The sequence below is a fragment of the Manis pentadactyla genome, chromosome 15 (genome assembly GCF_030020395.1).
Source record: "Manis pentadactyla isolate mManPen7 chromosome 15, mManPen7.hap1, whole genome shotgun sequence".
Lineage (NCBI taxonomy): Eukaryota > Metazoa > Chordata > Mammalia > Pholidota > Manidae > Manis > Manis pentadactyla.
In genome coordinates, this window is record NC_080033.1 from 82,470,700 (window position 1) to 82,491,546 (window position 20,847).

General features: G+C 63.2%; 2 protein-coding genes across 3 annotated transcripts; both read right to left on the bottom strand.

Annotated features, from left to right (window-relative positions):
• Window positions 1-762: 762 nt before the first annotated feature.
• On the bottom strand, window positions 763-6,741 carry MVD (mevalonate diphosphate decarboxylase). 2 transcript variants are annotated; one of them, XM_036924226.2, is made up of 10 exons: window positions 6,587-6,741; window positions 5,684-5,754; window positions 5,181-5,295; window positions 4,825-4,971; window positions 3,898-4,097; window positions 3,638-3,712; window positions 3,190-3,408; window positions 2,736-2,851; window positions 1,878-1,986; window positions 763-1,423 (listed from the first exon to the last, which is right to left on the bottom strand). In XM_036924226.2, exons 1-10 carry the CDS (start codon window positions 6,654-6,656, stop codon window positions 1,343-1,345), a joined length of 1,203 nt encoding a protein of 400 aa, XP_036780121.2. In that variant the 5' UTR covers window positions 6,657-6,741; the 3' UTR covers window positions 763-1,342. The 2 variants fall into 2 exon arrangements, with proteins under 2 accessions (XP_036780121.2, XP_036780122.2); XM_036924227.2 differs by having other exon boundaries at window positions 763-1,441.
• Window positions 6,742-7,885: 1,144 nt separating this feature from the next.
• On the bottom strand, window positions 7,886-19,913 carry SNAI3 (snail family transcriptional repressor 3). The gene is made up of 3 exons (XM_036924231.2): window positions 19,767-19,913; window positions 16,491-17,096; window positions 7,886-14,687 (listed from the first exon to the last, which is right to left on the bottom strand). Exons 1-3 carry the CDS (start codon window positions 19,840-19,842, stop codon window positions 14,506-14,508), a joined length of 864 nt encoding a protein of 287 aa, XP_036780126.1. The 5' UTR covers window positions 19,843-19,913; the 3' UTR covers window positions 7,886-14,505.
• Window positions 19,914-20,847: the final 934 nt, after the last annotated feature.

Sequence of the window (20,847 nt, forward strand, 5' to 3'; positions counted from 1 at the left end):
CCCCTGGGCCATTTGGGACGGGGTGGTCACGGGCAGGCTGGGCCCCGGGGCGACCACTCCGTGAAGTGGACGCAGCCGCCCCCAGGACACGGAGCTCCTCTTCGGAGCTTCCAGACCGGGGGATCCCAGGCGTCTGGAGAGCCTTCTCCCAAGAGATGTGAGAGGCCGGGTTCCTGGACGGCTTTAGAGGGGTGGGACCGTCACTTGCGCACACGACGGACCCCCCAACCAGGGGGCAGACCCCTCTCCGGAGGTCGGTGGCTGAGCCAGCACAGGGAGGCGGGTCAGCCATCCAGTGCAGGCACTGCTCTGCTCAGGGGGCTGCCTTACAGGCAGGGCGTGGTTGTGCAGAGCTTTGGGGAAAACCCAGAAGTGGCACCGCCTGCCCTCGGCCGGCTTCCTCCTCTGCCCACCCGCCTTCTCTCCTGGAAGCCTGCCCCAGGCAAGTGAGGACACAGGGAGGGGAGCTCTTTAGAGCCAAGGAGCCTCTGAGTTGGGGCTAACCAGCCCCAGGTCAGTACTGTTGTGTGCACATCTGGGTCCCACTTTGTCACGGACGCTGGGAGTTTAACGCAGACCCCAACCACGTCCCACACCTGTCAGAGCCTCGGGGCAGCTTTGTGGGCAGCAACTGGAGGGCAAGCCACGGGGACAGGCGCAAGCAGGCACACACACACCACCGTGCCCTCCCCGGCCCCTGCCCTCACAGCAGGACCCGGAACACTGGTGTCAGAACCAAGAGGAAGCCAGCCAGGCCAGGGCTCAGCAAGGCGGCCTTTATTTCCAGGGCCAGCCCAGGGCTCCTCCCGCTGGGACGCTCCGCCAGTCGCTGCATGAAGCAGCCTGCCGGCCAGCCGGCCCAAAGTCTGGCAGAGGAGTGAAGGTGGCCATCACCCCCACTTTCTGGAGGGTTCCTAAGGCCTACAGGGACCACGTCCTGCACCTCCAAGGGGGGACACCAGCCCCATCATCTACAGTGGCCGAGCTATTTCGGGGTGGCAGGAATGGCCCAGGGCTTGAGGGCAGGGAGCCCTGCCTGGGGCCTTGGCGGCAGTCCCACGCCCACCGGCTCAACCCCAGGTCCCTGCTCCGATTCTGGCCCCTTCCCAGCTCTCATCTCGGCAAAGCGCTGGGTGCAGGTCGGGGACGCACACGGTGAGGGGCTGGCTCCTGACCACTTGGGCTGTGCCAAAGTTTACCCCAACGCCCCAGCCTGGCACAGCACGTGCCGGGCAGCCGCCCACAAGGCCAGCAAGCCCGGCCCAGCCTCCGCCACACCAAGCTCCCCAGTCCCAGCAAAGCAGTCCTCATCCCAGCAGCAGCGGGCTCCTATCAGGGGCGGTCAAGCAGCTGGCTTCGGCAAGCCGTCGGGGCCCAGGAGGTGAGCCTGAGGGTCATCCACAATTTGAGGCCCGGGCCCCACCTGGGGGCAGATAAATCACTGCAGGTCAGGGAGACAGACAGGGATGGGGGCGCCCCCCTTCCCAGTTAGTGCAGGCCAGAGGCTGACAGCTGGGGGCGCCACCCTGCTGTCCCACCACGAGCGTCCAGACTGGTGGGCCGCAAGTCTGGGCTGGGAAATAGAGCCTGTGGCCTGGGTCACGACCACTGACCAAGGGTCCTGACCTGCCCTGGCGGGGGGCCCTGGGGTGCCCAGCACCTCTCTGTCCTCAGGGCTCCACCTCCCAGCCCTGCCCCACCCGGCAGCCTGCAGGGCACCCTTGACTGTCCACACAGAAAGCAGGTAGACGGATGGAACAAAGTGGCTCCAGGTGCCCTCAGAGCCGAAAAGTGGGCCTCCCGCCTGAGACAGTGGGGGGGGGGGGCCCTCGCTGGCAGACACCCTGGGCCCGCCAGGCCCAGGTGCGGGGCCTCACCTGAGTGGCAATGATGTATTTGATGCTGCCCGGGGTGGGGTCCATGCCCAGTAAGGCTTTAAGCTCGTCTGACAGCGGAGCGGGCCTCAGGGGCAGCCCCTTCAGAAACCTGGCAAAGGAAGGCAGAGACGTAGCGAGGCAGGTGAGTGTCCGGCGGGGGACGGCGGGGCCCTGGCACAGCGCTGGCTGCACCAACGCCCCTGGGCTGCATGCTGCAAGGTGGGTGAAATGGCAGCTTTTACCACATGCAGAGCCAGGCGGGACACAGCCAAGCCCGGCTGTGTCGCCAGGAGGGCAGGACTTCAGAAAACCCCCAGGAGGTGCCGAGCTCCCCCCTGGCCCGCGGCTACTGCTCTGCCCCAGGGGCTTCAGCACCGCAGAAACCTGCCAAGCTCGCCAGGAGCAGGGTGTTGGGGAAGAGCTCAGACCTTCCCAGGGGGCACTGCGGCCGCCACCTGGTCAGGGCATGTGGTCTGCCCCTTGCGGGGAGGAAGTCAGTGTTCTTTCTGGCCCCCCAACCACCAGTACTGCCCCAGTTATGGCCATAGGGGAAATCACCCACATATTCCAGCACCCTCTGCGAATGGGGGGCTGACAGGACCACCAGAAGGGAGAAATGTGAGCCTCTGAGGTCCCAGCAAGGCCGCAGGCACTGTCCACATAGGGGCTGCCACACTGTGCAGGCACACGTGACCCCGGGGCTGGGACGAGATGAAGCCCCTGCAGCCACAGTGGAGGGGCGCTTGGGGACACACTGCGTGCATCCTGCGGGCACCGCCACCTGCTGCGGGACCCCACCGAGCACTGCAGTCTGGTGCGCCCCGCCCTCCACATCTCCCACCCGGGATCTCCACTCACTCGTCTCCGTTGGACTCGGGGGGGAAGCAGTGCCTCACGGCGGCCACGAACTCAGCCACGGTATCGTCCAGGGTGAAGATCACGGCGTTGGGGCCGGCATCAAACGTGTACGCCACCTGGAACCCACACGGCCAGCATGGAACACTTACACAGCGGCCCCACTCGGCCCAGACGAACCACCTGGGGGAGCGATGGCATCTGTGCCTGCCAACTCAGGGCCAGGCGAGGGGTCTCCGCACCAGGACTCTGCCTGGGGGGGTCACACCACCAGAGAATTGGCCAAGAAACAGAATGAAACAAGAGCCAGACATAGCCACGCACGCCCTGCAGGCGTGGGGTAAGGCAGGTCCTTAGAGGCCGCCTCAGGGCCGGCTGCGATTTACGTGGCTCTGCGTAGGAGCGCCCGCACGTTCTGGAGCTGGCGGGGATGGCGCACCTCCCGGCCCCGCCTTGCCTTGGTGTGCCCGTGATGGGCGTTGAAGCGGTGCACCAGCTGCATGATGCGCCTGGAGGTGTCGTTGAGGTAACAGATGGGCGGGAAGGTGTCCAGGCAGGTGGCGTGAAGCTGGTTGCTGTCCTTCATGGTCAGCTGGCCAAAGCCCTGGAAGTCCCGCTCCTTGACACAGCGGGTCATCTCCGCCATGTGCACCGGCACCACAGCCTCGGCCCGGAACTGCAAGAACAGCCCCTCTGATGAGGCCTTCAGTAGGGTGCCCAGGGCACAGGCAAGGGGCAGAGCCCAGCCCAGCCCCCAGGCAGCAGCCCCACCCGGGCCTCAGCGTCCTGGGCACGGGCTGCCAGGCAGAGCCCCTGAGCTCAGGCTGGAAGGGCGTGGCCAGAGCCCGGTGTGCCATTATGTGCAGGAAAGGCCCTGGGGAGCGCCCACCCCAAACCGGCCTCACCTTGAGCAGGGCGCTGGTCTCCATGCTGGTCCTCATGCCAGCAGTGCTGCCAGTCGGCTTCCTCTCAGCACTCACCTGCCCGGGGACAGACAGCCTGGAGGGAGCAGCCCTGAGGCCCCAAACACCTACTCCATCCCACCCCCACTCACAAGGCCGCTGTTCCTGGGAGGCTGCTCGGGGCCGCTCAAGGCCCAGGCTGGGTGCAGCCTGGCCCCAGCGGCCGAGGCCGGGGAAGCCGTCCCTGCCCTGCTCCCGCTCACCACAAGGACGAGGACTCGGAGCTCAGGCCAGTGTGACTCGGGGGCCACCTGCCGTGCGACACTGTCCTTCCCGTCGGCCCGCTGCCCCATCTGCCATTCCACGAAGCCTCCGTGCAGGCTCCGGCAGGCGCTGCCCGAGCCCCGGCGAGCCACTTCCGAGAGGTCGCTCTCCACCCCGTACACTCGGGCCAGGGCATAAACTGTGGGCACAGGAGAGGGCCGCTGGGGGGCTCAGGCAGTGGGGAGGGGCGGCGCCAGCCCGGCTACACCCAGCACCGCCCAGGAGCATGCCCCCAGGAAACAGGAGGCTCCCGGGATGAGGTCAGCCCCGCTCCTCTGGTCAGCATCCACCTGCCAGGTGACCACCCCTGAGCTTGCACTCGAGATGCAGAGACCCCCCCAGAGCCTGCAGGGCTGCTGTGGGGCCAGGCCTGGTAAGGGTCTGATGGTGGCACGCAGAGCCGGGAGTCCAGGAGCCAAGCCCTCTACCCCAACAGTGGGGCCCCCCAAGCCTGGCTCGCCAACCCTGGTCACTGAGGTGGCTCGGCACAGACACGTGAACTGAGCTAGGCCAGGGAGCATCACCCCTGGTGTGCCTGAGCCCCCACCCGCCACTGTGGGGCCAGCGGCCCAGAGGAGCCCAGAGCTGGGGTTCAGAGGGAGAAGACGGGTTCCCGGGCCTGCCAGAGCAGAGTTGCTGCACCCCGGGATTCTAGTAGGTAAGCCAAGAAAATTGCTGTCTGTTAGGCTGAGCCACTCTGAGCTGGGTTTCTGTCACAGGAAACCTGGAGGGTCCTACACACTCAGTCCCCAGGAGAGCCTAGCACCCGGGTGTGTGGGATGAGCCCCGGGTGGGGTCTCCTTGAAGGCTGCCAGGGTGAGGTGTGCCGCTGTGGCGCCCGGCCCAGTCCCCCTGAGGGCACCCACCGAGGCAGGCATAGCCAGCTGCAGAGGAGGCCAGGCCCGCAGCCGTGGGGAAGTTGTTCACTGACGCGACGTGGACCTTGCCGCTGAGGCGGAGGGGCGGCTGGTCCTCGCTGCCGGGGCTCCTCTGCTCGCGGGCCAGGCGGCGGACTGTGGCAAAGGGGACAGCCTTGGAGCAGAGCCGGCCCTCCTGCCCCCAGCAGCTTGCCTCTGTGAGGGCAGGAGCCCCAGACCCCAGGGCCCCACTGGCTCCTGCTAACAGGCGTTCCCCCGTCCCCCAGGGCTCAGCAGGGTGGGGAGGGGAGTCCGAGGCACCTTCCAGGGCGAGGCCCGGGCTGGACCCAGCGGATCCCACTCACTTTCCTGCAGGCAGGCCTGGAGGCGCGGCTGTCCAACGTCCTCTTCCCGGCCATTCAGCCAAATGCGGTCCTCGGTGAAGTCCCTGCTGAGGGCAGCCGTTGTGGTGGTTTTCAACTGGGAAAGAAAATGCAGGCCCCTCAGGGGCAGATCCAGCCTTTCTGCTGGGGAGGCCTTTCCAACCACAGTCCTTTGTGGTAGGGACTCAGGGACCAGGAGGTGGCCACCAGGCCTGGGGCTGAGTGGCCACCACTGCAGAGCACGGCCCATGCTCCCATCTCCCCCCGCAGAGCCATCGGACCGGTGCTCCAGAGACCAGGGGCACAGGCGTGTGCAGACGTGTGTGAGGCCCTGGGGCTGTGCGTGCATGTGCGATCAGCGTGCCCACAGCATGCCACATGCCACAGTTCATTGTCTGGCATTTACTGCTACCAAATGTTAAGCAAAAGTTTAACAGACCTCTAGTAAACATCTGCTTTGGCATTTATGTCCAGCCCACACTGACCTGGTCCTGGTGCAAGGTGACGCTCAGAGACGAGTTGATGGGCAGGATCAGCTCCTCATCTCGCTTCCCCCCTGGAAGAGGACCGCAGGCCAGGCCAGGCCAGGATCAGGGCCCAGCACGTCACTGCCGCCGTCCCTGGCCAGTGCTTCCCGTTCACCCCCACTCCAATCCCACAGCTCCCCTCCTGCCTGGATCCCACTCTCTCACTGTACAACACAGGTTCTCTCTGCCGCCTCCCCGCCCCCACTGCCTTCAGGAAGCCCTCCTGGATTGCTCCCCCCATCACTGAGCTCTGCAACCCAGAGCAGAGCTGGAGGCCTGTCCCTTTCCCTGCTTCATGGCTTCTGTTTTATCTTCTCTCACTCACTCAGCAAGTCACCCTGCAGTGCCTACCATCCTCGTGCCTCCTCCCGAACAGGAGGCCCAGTTACTGAAAACTCCAATCTCCCTGCTGGCCCTCCCGGGAGACGCTCGGACCCGCCCCACTTCTGCAGGACCTTCATTCCCGCACAACTCGCAACAAAGCAAAGCTTGAAAGCCTGACGTCTCAAAACGCTGTTAACCGCGCACGAGACGCTGTGTGCCGGGGCCTTTCAAAGGACGTCTGGCTGCGCTGCCTGGAATGTCCACTCCGGGGAGCAGGGCTCAGCACTCGGGGAGGGAAGCGCAGGCGCCCGCGACCGCCCGGGTGAACCTCCAGAAATTACAGCGACTGCGAAGTCCGCAAGTGCAGGCCTCCAAACGACAAGGCGCTAGAAAGGGGGGGCAGCCCGGGTGCCCCGGGGGCGTGACCCTGGGAGCCGAGTCGCCCCCGGGGAAGGGCGTCCTGTACCGTGTCCAGCAAGCGTCCGCCTGGGACGGACGTGCCGGACGCCCACGTCCCCCGCCGGGCCCCGCACTCACAGTACTTGATGACCGCGATGTTGACCGGCGCGGTGCAGGTGACCGCCACGAGCGGCTGCTCGGACGCCATAGCCGAAGAGCGACGCACCCCACCGCCGCGTGGCCCGCGCGGCCCCAGCTGTTCGCGCGTCGTCCAATCAGCGGCGGGACCGGCCCACGTTCCACCTCTCAGCCAATGAGCGGGATCGGACGACGAACTGCCGACTCCGAGCGGGCGGAACGCGCACGCTCAGAGCTCTGTCCTGCTGCCGGGTCCGCGCAGGCGCGCAGCGGCGGCCTCTCCGGAGGCTGCGGGGTGCGCGCTGTGGACCCGAAGTTCTGTCCCGGGCAGAGAGAGGAGGCGGGGCCGTCGGCCCGGGCGGGGCTGAGCAGGCCCGGAGCTCAGTCGGCCCCCGCAACTCCGGACGGAAGACTCGGGGCGACAGCGCAGGGGAGCCGCCGAGGTCCCGGGGCCCGCCGCGGCCGCACTGCTCGTCCCGGCATCGCGGGCGCCGCCGCCTGGGAGTCGCTGCGCCCCCAAGTGGGGGGCCTTCCCGCGCCCCGAAGACCGGGGCCCGCCCCTTGCCCGACCCCTGGGTGGGGGTCTGCTGAGGGGTAAACTGCTTAGCGGTGGGTGCTGGCAGACCTCTCTCCCCGTTTGCAAGCTCCGTATGCGCAAGGATTCTTCACGGTCGAAGTGGATTGTCAGTCACACCGCTGACTTTGTTACTGCGGTAAAATCGGCGAAGGTGGTCTGTGCCCCTGCAACCACCCACCGCGGTTCTCTGGCATTGCCTACATTTCCTCTGTGCAACCGCAACTGCCCTCCACCTCCTGGGCTTCATTCTAAACTGTCCCCATTAAACTGACTCCCAATCCCCCTCCCTATGAAAATTTATTTAAAGGTCAGACTTCGATCAAGATACCAATATGCAACAGGCAGTGTCCCACCTGGGCGGACCACCGGCTCTGTCTGGAAGTATTGATGTTCATTATCTTTCCATCAACGTTATGTGTAGTACCAGCAAATAGCTTTCTTCCCACCTTTTTCTTGGCTCTTTCTGTTCCCGTCAAAAAAAAGGGCTCCTGGTTTTGTTACTGCACCAGGTGTACCGTATCTGTCCAATTTGTCCCCTGTTGGTGGACTAGGGGGCTGTTGCCAATATTTTTATAAGCTGGTTTTCCACACATTTTGTGCAAGTGTGAGTATTTCTGTAGGAGAAATTCCTGGGATTGGAATCACTGGGCTGAGGGCAATACGTCAGATAAGTTGAGTAGCTGTTGGCACGTTGGACTGTATGGAAGCTGAATCAATTGATGACTTGTTTATTAGATTTATTTAAGACCAATAGTAAACCCATTGTACTAACATATTTTTTTGAAAAATAACCCTTTTCTGAAACAAAGGTGTGGGACAGTGGCTTTGCTCTGCGGGCACCCCCTGAAGTGCCTGACATGATGGAGCAGCCAGGCAGGGCTGTACTGGAGGGGGGTGCGGGGGGAGCAGCCCCGCCGTACGCAGATGTGCTGAAGTGTTTCCACGGCTCTCCTATGGTGTAGCGAATCTCCTTATCAGAAAAGTCTCCAAGCATGGGAAGCTGCAAAGCTTTTACTGAAACATGGAAGTTTCCCACGTTGTCATTTCCTCTTGAAAGGGTAAATGTCCTCACTGGCAATACATGCGATCCGTTCTTGAAGTGGCAGGCTCACCTGGCTCTTCATTTTGAGGACTGCCTGCGTCACGGTGGCGTGGCCTCTGAGCATGCACTCCCAGGGAAGGGCAGCTGGCTCAGCCCAGAGCACACCTTGCACACGCCCCGTTGATCCGCTGGCCTCAGAGCGGTTCCCTGCCCCTCCCGTTAATCACTGGGGACATTAGAGGGACCAGAACTCGGCTGAGATTCAGTACAACTCAGGACGCTCTTAAGCCACACTTGCCTTTCCATGAGTGTGTAGTAGGGAGATGCCAGGACTCCTGCCCATCAATGCGTGTGCCCCCAGGCAAGAAGACCCCCTGGGCAGGGGTCTGCAGACCACCTGAGCAAACACTGGCACGGGGGAGGGGGTGCATGTTCTATGGGAGGAGGGAGGACCACCAGCAAGGGCACTTGTCTGGGGGTTGAGTTCGTTCCCCTCGGCCCTTGTCCTGCTGCGGCAAAGAACTGAAGGGCAGAGAGACAGCGGGGAAGCCGAGCAGAAGTTTTATGTGAATCCACTCAAAGGGAGAAATGGGCCAGAGTTACGCAGACAAAGGCAGGTTTCTTTGAATAAAGCAAAGAGGAAGGAAAAATAGAAGGAGGAAAGAGAAGCTCATGGAACTCCCACGTGGCATAGGGCACATCCCCTGCCAGCTCCTGAAGCCAGGCTCACCTGGCGCCCAGTGTCCGCTTGGATCTCCACAGCATGGGAACTAAGTCCCTACCGTCCCAGGATTTGGGGAGCCCAGAGCACTGGGTGGAGAGAGCTATGTTCTGAGAACTTTCTAAAGTCAAACAAAAGAGATTTTCAGGCAGGTTACTAAGAAGCGTGGTCACGGAGCTGCGGTCCCGTCTGGGTCCCCCAGGCAATGGGGACTCGCCAGCCTGAATCAGAGCGCTCAGCGGCCCCTCCCTCCTTGGTCTGGGGGACAAAATGGAACAGCAAAGGGACAAGGACACCCTGGAAGAGCCCAGAGACAACATGTAATGACTTGAGCAGCAAGAAGTCTTAAAATTACACGTTCCAAGAAAGAGGGGTGCAGGCAACCCGAGAGGGGAGGTGCACCCAGGAGCTGGGATTCTGTCAAGGAGTTTCAAGAACGGGATAAAGATAAAGGGTCGGGGCGCAGGCTCGGCAGGCGGTCTCATGACGTTCATCTCTGCTGACAGGCTGTCGTTGTCTATAGCCAGTCCTCTAGGTAATTCTGTAAATGAACTTTTGGTTTGTGTCTAAGATAGTGGCCATCCCCAAGTACTGGGAACACATCGGTTCAGACGGCTTGCTCTGCCTTAGGGTAAGTCATCGGCTGGTAGCCAAAGACTACGTTAGGAATCTAACCCCAACTCTCTGCTTTTATCCTCAAGATAAGTCCTTCTTGTTCCCACTATGCTATTCACATCTCAGCATTTTTAGGAAAATGAATCACGATGCTTGTCCCGCGTCTCTGCCCCACCTCACCTGCATCAGCTGGAGCAGGTCTCAAGGTCAGCCCCGACTCAGAGCATGTGGAATGAACTCACGCTGCAAAGGGCGTGGGGCCTCTCTGGCTCTCTGGCTTCATCTATGTCCCTCGGTTCTTGGTGGGCCCTGCCCTCTTCCCATCTGCTCTGTTTTGCTGCCTTACAGAACTGGAGCCACGGGAAGGTGGGCCACTCCTGTCCACGTGTGTGGGAAGGGGGTGGCGGCCAGCAGGCCCCGGGCTGTCCTCCATCCTAGCCTCTTTTCACGCAGAGGTGGGAGCACGGATTTCACCTAACGGCCCCTGTGTGCCCAGTAGCTGCCTTCCTGCAGCCTCTCATCTCTGAAGAAGAGATGTCACCATGTGCTGTGCTGCATTTCCACAAGGACCCGTTACAGGGAGCAGAGGAGGGTTGCTGAGGCAGGTGTGGGGAGAGCTGCTGAAAGGCTAGGCGGGGGCAGCGTCCAGCTTTCCCGGGTGACACAAAGACGGCCCACCCACCGGGCAGGATGGCCTGGTCTGAATCCCTGCCCCTGTCCCCCGCCCGCCTTCCACACCATCTGTGTCCTTCAGCTCTGCCAGCCCTCTGCCGGGAGCTGAGGACGCTGTGGACAGGGGCCAGCCCAGCTCTCAGGCTGCTGGGGGTGGAGGGTGGGGAGCAGCCGGGAGGAGAGGCCACCGGAGCCAGAACTGGTGGTTGAGAAATGAGCACTCAGAGAAGAAGGCTGAGGCTTTCTCTGAAGTCAGCGATTGTATTTTATCTTAGGTACCCTCACTGTCTTTTTCTACTCTTATGTTTACTCGGCACACTTCTGAATTCTGGGAGGGTTTAGAATGATTCCTTTTCACAGAAAGAGAAACCAAGGCTTTATGATGAAAGTGACCACAGCAGAACGAAGCTGGGTCAGAACCCCTCACGTCTGGCTCTGGCGAGGACCCCACGTTTGCAGACTTCCCTGGCTGGGGGGTGCCACCTGCACCCCCATTAGCGCCAGCAGCTCCAGCTCCACTGCATCCTGGCAGCCAGGGTGCTCTCCCCAGAATGTACAGCCATCCACAAGGTGATGGAGGCCTGGAAACTTCTGTTACATCAAAGTCTGCCAGGCACTATGCTTAGCCCCAGAGTCGATGCCAGGAGTGGGTTCTCCAAATATAGACAGTAACAAGCGGGCTATTTTCAAACTTCGCAGAACCCCCCAGAATATTCTGAGCCAAAATGATATTTATAGAAGCCACTGGGCTTCTGGAAAGGAAGGAATAACTTCAGTGCATCAGCTGCTTTTGGGAGAGAGTGGGGGCGGGACGAGGACCAGGCACTGACGGGTCCCTCCCACCTGTCTCGGGGCCTGAGCTCACGGAGAGCGGCCTCCTGCGTGCCCCGGTGCCATCCCGCCTGTGGCTGTCCCACCAGCTGGGGACACAGGCCATGCTGCGGGGTCACCGCCCCACCTCAGAGGCTCCTGTGGTTTTCTCCCACCCATAGTCCCTCCCTCCCTGCTCCCACCCCAGACGGAGGTTCCAACGATGTCCCCTGGACTTGTGTGATCTTCTTAGAGAAAAAGGTGGAAATGGGATGAGTAGAATTTGGGTAGGGAAGGCCTGTAGGTGGAGACCCAAGCTCACCGTGGGGTGTTGGGACAGGGCTCTGAAACCCTATTGTAAATGCACGACCCAAACGGATCATCAGACCAAGCAAATGAGAGGCGGGAGGCAGCAATCCCTGAGCGGCCAGCTGGGCCCCGTGAGGCAGGGCCCCGCAGCGGGACACGGGCTGGCTGGGGGCCGACTGCAGCCCACTCCCTCCGAGTGGACTGTGTCCCTCATTCATTCCATGTCAGGTCCCTGGCAGGTGCCTGGGCCTTTTTTCACCCCCTCTGCCAATACCCCCTCTGCTGCCAGATATAAATATGAGAGCATTTTCCAAGGGCTGGCATGGAGGGCAGGCATAAGGCTTTATTTTGGGCTTGCGAAATTCCCTTCCTTCATGCCCAGCAGGTGTGTCGCCTCATTTAGATATTGGGGCCTAGAAATAGCACATAATTTACAATATAGCTTCCTTCAGGCATCTGGGTACTATTTTAAAAAGCCCTCCGATGGGACAGATGGTGGCCAGAGCCTTTGTGCTTGCCAGTGGGGGGGGGCACCCCAGCCTCAGGTGCCCAGCCCCCTGGGCAGGGGTGCCACGCTTCAGGAGGCAGTGTGGGAAGGAGGGTCCCATTAGGGCAGAGGCCTGCTCGCTCCCCTTGCAGGGCGGAGTGGGATAGGGCAGGGGGCGGGGGAAGGTGGACACAAGCCACTCAAAGGTCCACGTGCTGGGGAGGAAGCCCGCGACCAGGAAGGAGGCGCTCCTGGTGTGTGGACGGCCCCCTCCACCCTTGATGGACGGAGGGGAGAGGGTGCAACTTTACTCCATAAGCTCTAGCACAGGAACCCTCTGGGCATCTTTTGAAAAACCATGTGTTGTCATTAGCTGTTGGGGGTGACTGCTGTCCCCTCAATTCACATGCTGAGGTCTTGAGCCCCAAGTCCCTCAGAATGTGGCCTTATTTGGCAACAGGGTCTTTACAGATGCTGTCCAGCTAAGAGGAGGTCATTAGGGTAGGTCCTCACCCAGCACGGCTGGCTTCCCTGGAAAAAGGGGAACAGTGGCCACGCAGACGGGTGCACAGGGAGAAGCCAGGTGGACACGGAGGCACAGGGGGGCTGGCGCTTCTAACACTCAGGAGCAGACAGGGTGGCAGGGTGGCAGGAGCTGGGGGAGGCCCCGGGCAGCCCCGGGCAGAACTGGCACCTGGGCCTCGGGCCTCAGGCCTCCAGAGCTGTTGGCCGCGCAGTGGGGGCTTTGTTAGGGCAGCCACCGCACAGACCCATGGACTAGGGGGCCCATTCCCAGCCGCGGCTCAGCCCATCTTGTCCCTTGAGGGGAGGCAGTGCCGCGGGCCTGGGACAGTCCCCACCGATGCTCCTACTGTCCTCTCACGTGGGGAGGAGGCGAGGGCTGAGCGGGGGCCCCTGCCCCTTGCCGCGTGGCTCCAGCCAGGGCCGGGCCAAAGCGCCTGACCCCGTACCGCGGCTGGGGCCGGCGTGGGGCTGCCGGCGGCCTCCCTGCAGAGCAGTGGAGTGGCCCCCCCAGTGTCAAGGACTCAGCCGGTCTCCTTCGGACTCGGGCCTCCGTCCTCGTTCCTGAGTGACACCCTCCAGGGTCCAGCCAGAGGCAGCCGAGACGCGGCCCAGCCAGGTGTGAGACACCCCGTGGCCTGGAGGCAGGAAGAGGCCGGCCAACCCGGGGAGGAGCTGCCACCACACCTGCGAAGCTGGGTGGGGTCTGATGAGCCATTTTGGGAAGGGGTGGGTGCCTCAGCCAGGGTCAGATTCTGGGCCCCGGGAGGGGAGTGCTGTGGGGCCCCTGCACGCGCGCCCCCCACCGCCCGCTTCCTCCGGCCTTGGCCTCCTCCCTTCCCTCTGCCGCCTCCCGGCCAGCAGGAGCTCACGCCCTGCTGCTAGTACTGCTCCCATTTCTGGTCTCTGCTCCCCTGGGTGCAGCGGCCCCCACCCCGTCTCCCGCCGGCCCTGCTCCTCGTTCCTGACGCGCCGCAGCTTGGTGCCCTGACCCCGGTCGGCCCTGCTCTGAGGGCACAAGGGCCCAGATTATCCAGGGCCCCTGCTGCCCCCTCAGCATCGTGGGGGACGGGTCCGGGTGCAGGGACCCTTTATCGGCCCACCAGCCCCACCCCTGTGCGCCCGAGTCCCAGCTGCTGGGTTCCCGAGGCCGCTCACCTCAGGGACAGCCCGGTGAGGAGGGGAGGGGGGTGTGCTCGGACTCAGTCTACGTGGCCACACCCCGAACTGCAGGTGGGCACGGGAGTGTGGAGGTGGCTCTGCCTTGGGGGCAGACTGCTCAGATGCGTTTGCACAACTCAGGTCTGCCCGAGGGACCCGAGGGCAGCCTTGGCTTCACAGCAGGACCTGTCTGCGCGGGCAGTGTCCCCACAGTCCTCGGAATGGCGCTTCCCATTTTAGTGGAAGTCTTCCCTGGGGGAGCAGTCCTCTCCCCTAAGTGGGCCCAGCACTGGGGCCACCTCGTGAGCAGAACCAGCAGTGGGGACCGGTTGAAGTGGTTCAGTCTGTCTTTGAGGGGCATGCCAGCCCAGGGTCCCCCCAACCCTCCTCATTATAAGGGGAGGGGGTCCGGGAGATGTGGGCAGTGACGGAGGTGCGGTTCCAGGGCTGGGGAGGGTCGCCGGGTGTGGAAGGGGCAGCCTTGCCTGGGAGGAGCAGGGGCACCACCAGCCCCCCGCAGGCAGGCAGGGGCCACTGATTTCTGGAGGGCGGAGGGAGGGAGAGAGCCCAAAGCTGAGAACTCCAGTCCTCCAAGTGTCTGCCAGGCCCCCGCCGCAGGGCTAATTCAGAGCCACAGGCCGCTGCATGTGAGATCACGACTGGCCCCCAGTCACCCCCCAGTCACCCCTCAGGACGTGGGTGCGCCCGGTCAGGACGGGCAGACCTGGGTGCTGTCACACTGCCTCCTGGCTCCGCTTGCCCTCTGGTGGCCGCTCCCATATTTGGGGGCCGCTCCCATATTTGGGGGTCAGCACTTCCCACACTTGACCCAGACAGGAATGGCAGGCCATGGGCTTCTCTGGGTCTGAAGAGCAGCAGGCGGCAGCAAGCTGGCGGGGGGCTAGGCCTGCCTCCCCAGGACACCAGGCAGCACCGGGCCACCAGGCGGGGTGCCAGCTGGTGCCTGGGGGAGGTCCTGTCCTCCGACCCGCACCAGCCCCGCTCAGGGGCCGGGGCAGCAGCCGGACTCTTCGTGCCTCAGCAGGAGGGACACGCGGGAGAAAGTCTTGGCGCAGCAGCTGCACTGGTATTTCCTGGTGCCAGAGTGCGTCTGCAGGTGCGCCCGGAGGTTGGAGCGGTCCGCGAAGGCCCTGCCGCACTGAGAGCAGGCATAGGGCTTCTCTCCTGGGGGAGAGGGCGGCCGAGTGAGCCAGCATCTGGGGTGGCCACGGAAAGCATCCCCAGGCTTGTGCCCCTGTTCATAAATGACCAGCCATGATCCCTGCCTCCAAATGCCCACTCAGAGTGCCCCCAGTGAGTCTACTGCATTCTATCGCCCTCCTGGGAGGCAAGTGACGGGGCCTTAGCACCTGCCACAGGAGGAAACACTAGGGCCCAGAGGCCATGCTCACACCCAAGGTTGGAGCCGCTCAGGGACGGGGCGGAGAGTCACACCCAGGCAGGGCTGCAGTATCTAAAGCCCTTCCTAAGAGGACAGCTGTGGCACAGGTCTTTGCTGGATCTACCTCCGTTGCTAGATGTTTCTCTCTTTGAGGCCCTTGGCTGGGGGGGCGTGAGCAGCTCTGGGAGCCTTCTGGCAGCTGTACCCACCCCCTGAAGGCCAGGGGCAGACACCAGCTGGGCTCCTGCAGGGTCCACCTCAAAGGCAGGCTGAAGCAGTGTGCCTAGTTCCAGCCTGCGCCCTGTGAGTCCTGCGAGAAGCAAGCCTGCAGCCCCCACTGTGGACACCCTAGCACGCTCCCCAGCAGGTCGGCCTCTGTGGGACCTCCTGCCCTCGTGGCTCCCCAGCCAAGAGCAGCGAGCCCCCGACAGTGTGATGGGCGCTCGGGGACATCGCAGGGATTTCCAGCCTGGTGAAAGGCCCCTGCAAACCCCTCTCCCCGACCTCCACCCTAGAGTGACTCAGAAGATTCTAGTCACGGAGCTGTGACTTGGGGATGAGGGAGGCTCCAATTACAGAAAGCGTGTGTTGCAACTGCGGCCCGCCACCCGGACCAGAGCCTGACTGCTGGAGCTCTGTCCTGGTGCCACTCTGTCTCTCCGCACTCCCTCCCTGCACGTCTGTCTCTGTGCTCTCTTTCATGGTGGGTTTGACAAAACACCAGACTCAAGGTGAAGGCCTGAGGGGGGTCCCATCCAGCCCCTGGCCACCCCTGGGCACAGCGGGCCGCTTCTGCTCTTTTTGGGCAGCAGCAATGACTCGACTGCACGGAGAGGCTGAAGTTCTAGTGAGCGGCCACACCTGTGTCCCTTCCATACCTGCTCCTCTCCATACCCTGGGGCCTGCTGGGTGTCTCTGCCCCTCAGACAGGCCGTGACCCTGGGGACCTCACCCCCAGGCCAGGCCTTTCTAGCTCCTCCCCCTCCTCCTGCTCCGGAATTCTGAAAGGCCATGAAAGGCCATGGAGTGTGAGAGGTCAAACCCCACTGAGGCCCCATGCATCCTGCACTTGGCCAGGTGTTAGGGGTTGAATTTTGCCCACCAAAATGATAGGTCCATGCCCTAAGCCTGTGAACCTGACCGTGTCTGGAAAATAGGAACTTTGTGGACAACATGTGGATAAGATGGGGTCAGACCTGCATCCAACATGACAGAGGCCCTCATAACCAGAGGGGAATTTGGGTCCAGACACACATGGTGCACAGGCCGTGTGAGGAGGAGGACAGAGACGGAGGGATGTGGCCATGAGCCAGGTGCCCTCCGGGCCCCCAGGAGCTGGGAGAGGAGGAGGACCCGCCCCTGGAGCCTCCGGAGGGAACAGGGCCCCCCGCGCCTAGATCGCAGACTCCCGGCTCCAGGACCGGGAGAGAACATGTCTGATGGGTTGAGCCCCCTGGTTTATGCGGACTTGGGGGGCAGCCTCAGGACGCTGGGGAGCAGAGCTGGGGGTGAGGGTCCCTCTGGCCTGTGACGTCGCCCCCTCCCCTCTCCTAGCCCGGGCCCCGCCCGCGCCGCGCGGACCATACCTGTGTGGGTGCGGATGTGGCCCCGCAGCAGCCAGGGTCTGGAGAAGGCCTTGCCGCAGATGGTGCAGAGGCAGGGCAGCGTGTGCGTGCGGATGTGCATCTTGAGGGCACCCAGGCTGGCGCACTCCTTGTCACAGAACTTGCAGGTGAAGCAGAGCTGGCAGGGCAGCTGCCGGTGCCTGGCCAGCCTGGCCAGCGAGTGATGGGCCTTGTGGCAGTGGAGGCACCGGGGGCACCCCGGGGCGCTGGGAGCCGGCTCGGCCCCGAGCAAGCTGTCTGGAGTCTGGTCCGCGTCTGGGGATGGAATCGGGGGCCACCGTGTGGGCAGAACCAGCAGCGGGGGCAGGCCGAGGTGTTTCAGTCTGTCTGTGAGGGGCACACTGGGGGCTAGGCCAGCCCTGAGGTCTGCCAGGCCGACTTCCAGGGGGCCCGGCCCAGCGAGGCCCCAAGCCTCCTCATCATGAGGCGGGGGCCGGGAAATGTGGGTGATGACAGAGGTGCGGTTCCAGGGCCAGGGAGGGTCGCCAGGTGTGGAAGGGGCATCTCTGTCTGGGAGGAGGAGGGGCACCACCAGCCCCCAGCAGGCAGAACAGGCGCCATTGATTTCTAGAGGGAGGGAGAGAGCACAATCATGAGGACTCCAGTTCTCTGTGTTCTCGGAAACGTGCACCCTGGTCTAAGCCAAGCCTGTCTTCTAGGCCATCGGCAGGTGGGGGGGCAGGGGGAGGGCCGCACAGTGGGGGCGCAGGTGAGGGAAGCGGCCCTACCCGCAGCCTGGGGAGCGTGGGTCTGGAGGGAGAATCTTACTCCATCTTTACAAATCAAGACACCTCACAGGATCCCAAACAGCCCTCATGGGGCCAAGAAAGGCTCCCTCCCTTCCCCGGGCATGGTGGCCCTCTCCCTAACCCCATGCCATCTCAGTACCAGCTGAGAGTAGCGTCTGCCAGGCCCCCTCCGCAGGGCTAATTCAGAACACTGGCCACAGGCCGCTGCATGTGAAATCACTGACTGGCCTCCAGTTGGCCCCCAGTCACCCCTCAGGACGTGGGTGCTCCCGGTCAGGTTGGGCAGGCCTGGGTGGTGTCACACTGCCTCCTGGCTCAGCTTGCCCTCAGGGGGTCATTCATGTTTGTGGGCCAGCATGTCCCAGTCTCATGCTTGACCTAGACAAGAGCCCAGGCAGGAGCCCCCAAAGTAAGCAGGTTAGCAGGTTAGAATTGAATTCTTCATTTCCCTGAAGTGCAAACCTCTAAACAGCCCTCAACCCTTTTCTTGTTATATATGTGTTGAAATAAATCTCTGGCCCTGTTTCTATCTCTGTGCCAAGCCTTTGGGTAGAGAATGAAAGACATTATTTCTTTCTTTGGAAGAAAATATTTGCAAATCAGAAATCTGATAAATGAGGTTTCTCCAAAGAAGACATACAAATGGCCAATAAGCACATGAAGAGATGCTCAACATAATTAGCCATCAGGGAAATGCAAATTGGGGCCACAGTGAGATGCCACGTCACACCCACTAGGAAGACTAAAATTAGAAATAGACAGTTACAAGTGTTGGTGTGGCTCTAGAACAATGGGGGTGTTGAAGGAAGGTTCCCACCCCCCTCTCTCCTGACCAGTCACAAAATCAGCACGTAGGTCTCTCTCCTTCCAGAAATGGGGGCAGAGCACTGACAGGTTAAGAGACGAAGCCCAAAGAAGTTCTGGGGAGACAGTGGCAGCCCGAGAGCCTAGGGACTCCGCCACCCACGGGAGCTTCACTAGGGGCCTTTCCACTGGCACAAAGCCTAAGGCTCGGCCACCACTTTGGCCCCAGGCATGGCCATGGGGCCAAACTCTGTCTGGGTCCCCAGGGTGGCCCCAGAGGGAGGGCAGGGCAGAGAAGCAACGGAGCTGGAGCCACCGATGATGCGCTCCTACTAGTGCCCTCGACACTGCCTCCTAGACTCTAGGTGTGCTTGGCTTTTTATTCATTCTGCAGCTCGGATTCCTGGGAGAAGAGACCCTTAAATTCCTCTGTCTTCAGGGATTCCCTAGGGCCTAAAAGGGTGCTTATTTAAAAGGAGAGAGTGAGGGACCCCAGACCCAGGGCTTCAGGTCCGTCCTGGGGTAACACCCTTGCCGAAGGAGGCCCACCATCTGGTCCTCAGAAAGCTGGAGCTGCAGCCGGGCTGAGGAGGGACAGAGGTGGGTGGGGAGGAGCGGGGAGAGGGGCGCCGAGAGCGGGACAGGGCTGCCAGGCTGCTCCCGGACAGGCTGCCCCTGGGTCTCCCAGGGCCGCCGGGATTTGCACAGTCAAGTGGTGCAGGAGGGTGGGCTGGACGACTGGGCTCTGAACCACGGTTTTGAACACAACCCGTGTAAATTCAATTTTTCATCATCTATATATGAAACAAAAATCTGCTTTACAGTGAGCACTGTGCTCCGATGGCCTCTGTTCAATTTTGATTTATAAAGTTGCTGGTGGTGACTCATTAAATTGATTTCAAAAGCGCAGCTGAGGGGCCTGCCCGGAGGAGGCGCCCCCTGCTGACAGCGGGCCTGGGAGTCCGTCGGGGGGCTTCCTCCCCACTCTGGTTTGAGATGGATCGCTAAAGGGCTCTGAGGCCTCTCCAGTGCCCACCCTCCCGAGTCCACCAGCTGCCCCCCAAGAGGTCTTCGCCCCAAGGAGCTGCTGGGCTGGGGGCACGGCTCTGACCACTCCAGAGAGGCCTTTGTCCTGGGGCCTTCCCGTGCCCCGTGCCCGCAGTGGGGGCGCGGGCGGGAGGAGAGGAGACCCACGGAGGGGTGAGGAGGCCCGGGGGGCCCGGAGGACAGCGGGACAGGCCCGGCCTTGGCGCCTAGGAGCCTGTGTCACCCCTCCAGCCGCCCGGCTCCCGCCCCAGCCGGGGTCGTCTGCGGCTCCCTTCCTCAGCAGCCCCGTGCCACCCTCGCTCTCACCCACCGCCGCCCTCGGGACCCCTCCCTGAACCCTGCGCCAGTTAGTCGGCCACGGGTTCCCTTAGCTGGGATGGGCGCCCCGCTCCACAGCAGGGGAGCCCCAGAGTGACTGAGGGCCTAGAAACTTCTCTAAGTGGGGAGAGACTCCCACCCACTCTGCGCCACGCAGGGCCGAGGTACCCGAGGTGGACAAGACGCCCGCGGGCCCCCTTCCTACCGCAGCCCCGGATGTGCTGCCGAGCTGGCTCCTCCCCTCCCACCTGGGTCAGGGGCCTCGCCCGCTCACCCGGGGAGCTGCGTCCTGGGGGGCCGTGGCGCCCCGCACCCCTACCTCTCTGCGTCTCCAGCTGCCCGTAGTCGGGGACCCTGTGGCTGGGGTGCGTTTTCACCAGGAACGAGCGCGGCATGCTCCCCTGGCGGCCGCGGGTCCCCCCGTGCGTCCCGGCGCCCGCGGGCAGCGCGGCCGGCAGGTGCCAGGGGGGCGGGTCGTTAGCATACCGCCCCGCCGGGGCCAATGAGCGCGCGGCGCGTGCGGGGCGGAGGCCGCGGGGCGGGGCCGGGCCACGCCCAGGACAGGTGCGCGGCCGGGGAGGGGGCGCTGCTGCGGGTGCTCCCCGCCCGACTGCGCTGGCTCGCGCCCGGGCCACCCGGACCCCTGGGGACTGGCGCGCCCGCTCGCGGGGGACTAGAGGGCGCAGGTCAGGGCTGGCGCGGCGCCGAGCCGGGCTCCGGTCCGCAGGGCGGGGGGCGCGCGCGCAGCGCCCCCCAACCCCGGACAGCCCTCGCTCCCGCCGCGCCCCGCCCTCCGCCCGCACAGGCCCGCAGCGGTGGGGGCGGTAGGACGCGGGGTCGAGGTGGGCACGCCCTGGGCCCCGGCCGCCCGGAAGTTCATCGGTTGGGAGAAAGGACACAGCCTGGAACACTGGAAGTTCGAGGAGTTGAGACACGAGGTGATGGCGAGTTTGATCAAGGAGGGGGCATGCGCGCTGGGCGACCAGCTCGGCGTGACCTGGGCTGACGCGTCCCTCCTTTGGTGTCTTTTGAAGTCCTTAGTGTCACAAAGAGTTGGGCTTGTCATGTCTGAGTGTCTGGTCCTTTCTATGAGTTCAGGGGTCAGACGGGGCAGTCTGACAGAGCGCAGGGCATTTCCAGGGCTGCGCAGTGCCTCGTGACAGCCTGGTACTGTTTACCAGCTGTGGGTCGGGGGGCAAAGCGGAGGGTCTGTAGAAGCGCCCTTGGAGACAGTGGGGTTGGTGGGGTGGGCGAGGTCACGTCCCGCAGCGTCTGCTGCCCTCCCGCTTTGCGGAGGAAACAGGCTGAGAAGCGAGGAAGCCTTGGGACTGGGGGCCGGGCCACGCTTCCGTCCTGACACCAGGCGTGTGGCCCCCTGTGTGTTGCTGGGGAAGGAGGGC

Bases quoted from the DNA above. Each gene is read 5' to 3' on its own strand.
- MVD (XM_036924226.2), bottom strand. From the start codon at position 6,656: ATGGCGTCCGAGCAGCCGCTCGTGGCGGTCACCTGCACCGCGCCGGTC. The intron at 2,852-3,189 runs GCAAGGCGGGGC...TGTGGGTTCCAG, and splicing joins CCCATCACGGGCACACCAAG to GTGGCGTACACGTTTGATGC. The intron at 1,987-2,735 runs GTGAGTGGAGAT...TTCCTTTGCCAG, and splicing joins CCCGAGTCCAACGGAGACGA to GTTTCTGAAGGGGCTGCCCC.
- SNAI3 (XM_036924231.2), bottom strand. From the start codon at position 19,842: ATGCCGCGCTCGTTCCTGGTGAAAACGCACCCCAGCCACAGGGTCCCC. The intron at 17,097-19,766 runs GTAGGGGTGCGG...CCCTCCCTCTAG, and splicing joins GCAGCTGGAGACGCAGAGAG to AAATCAATGGCGCCTGTTCT. The intron at 14,688-16,490 runs GTATGGTCCGCG...CCTCTCCCCCAG, and splicing joins CCACATCCGCACCCACACAG to GAGAGAAGCCCTATGCCTGC.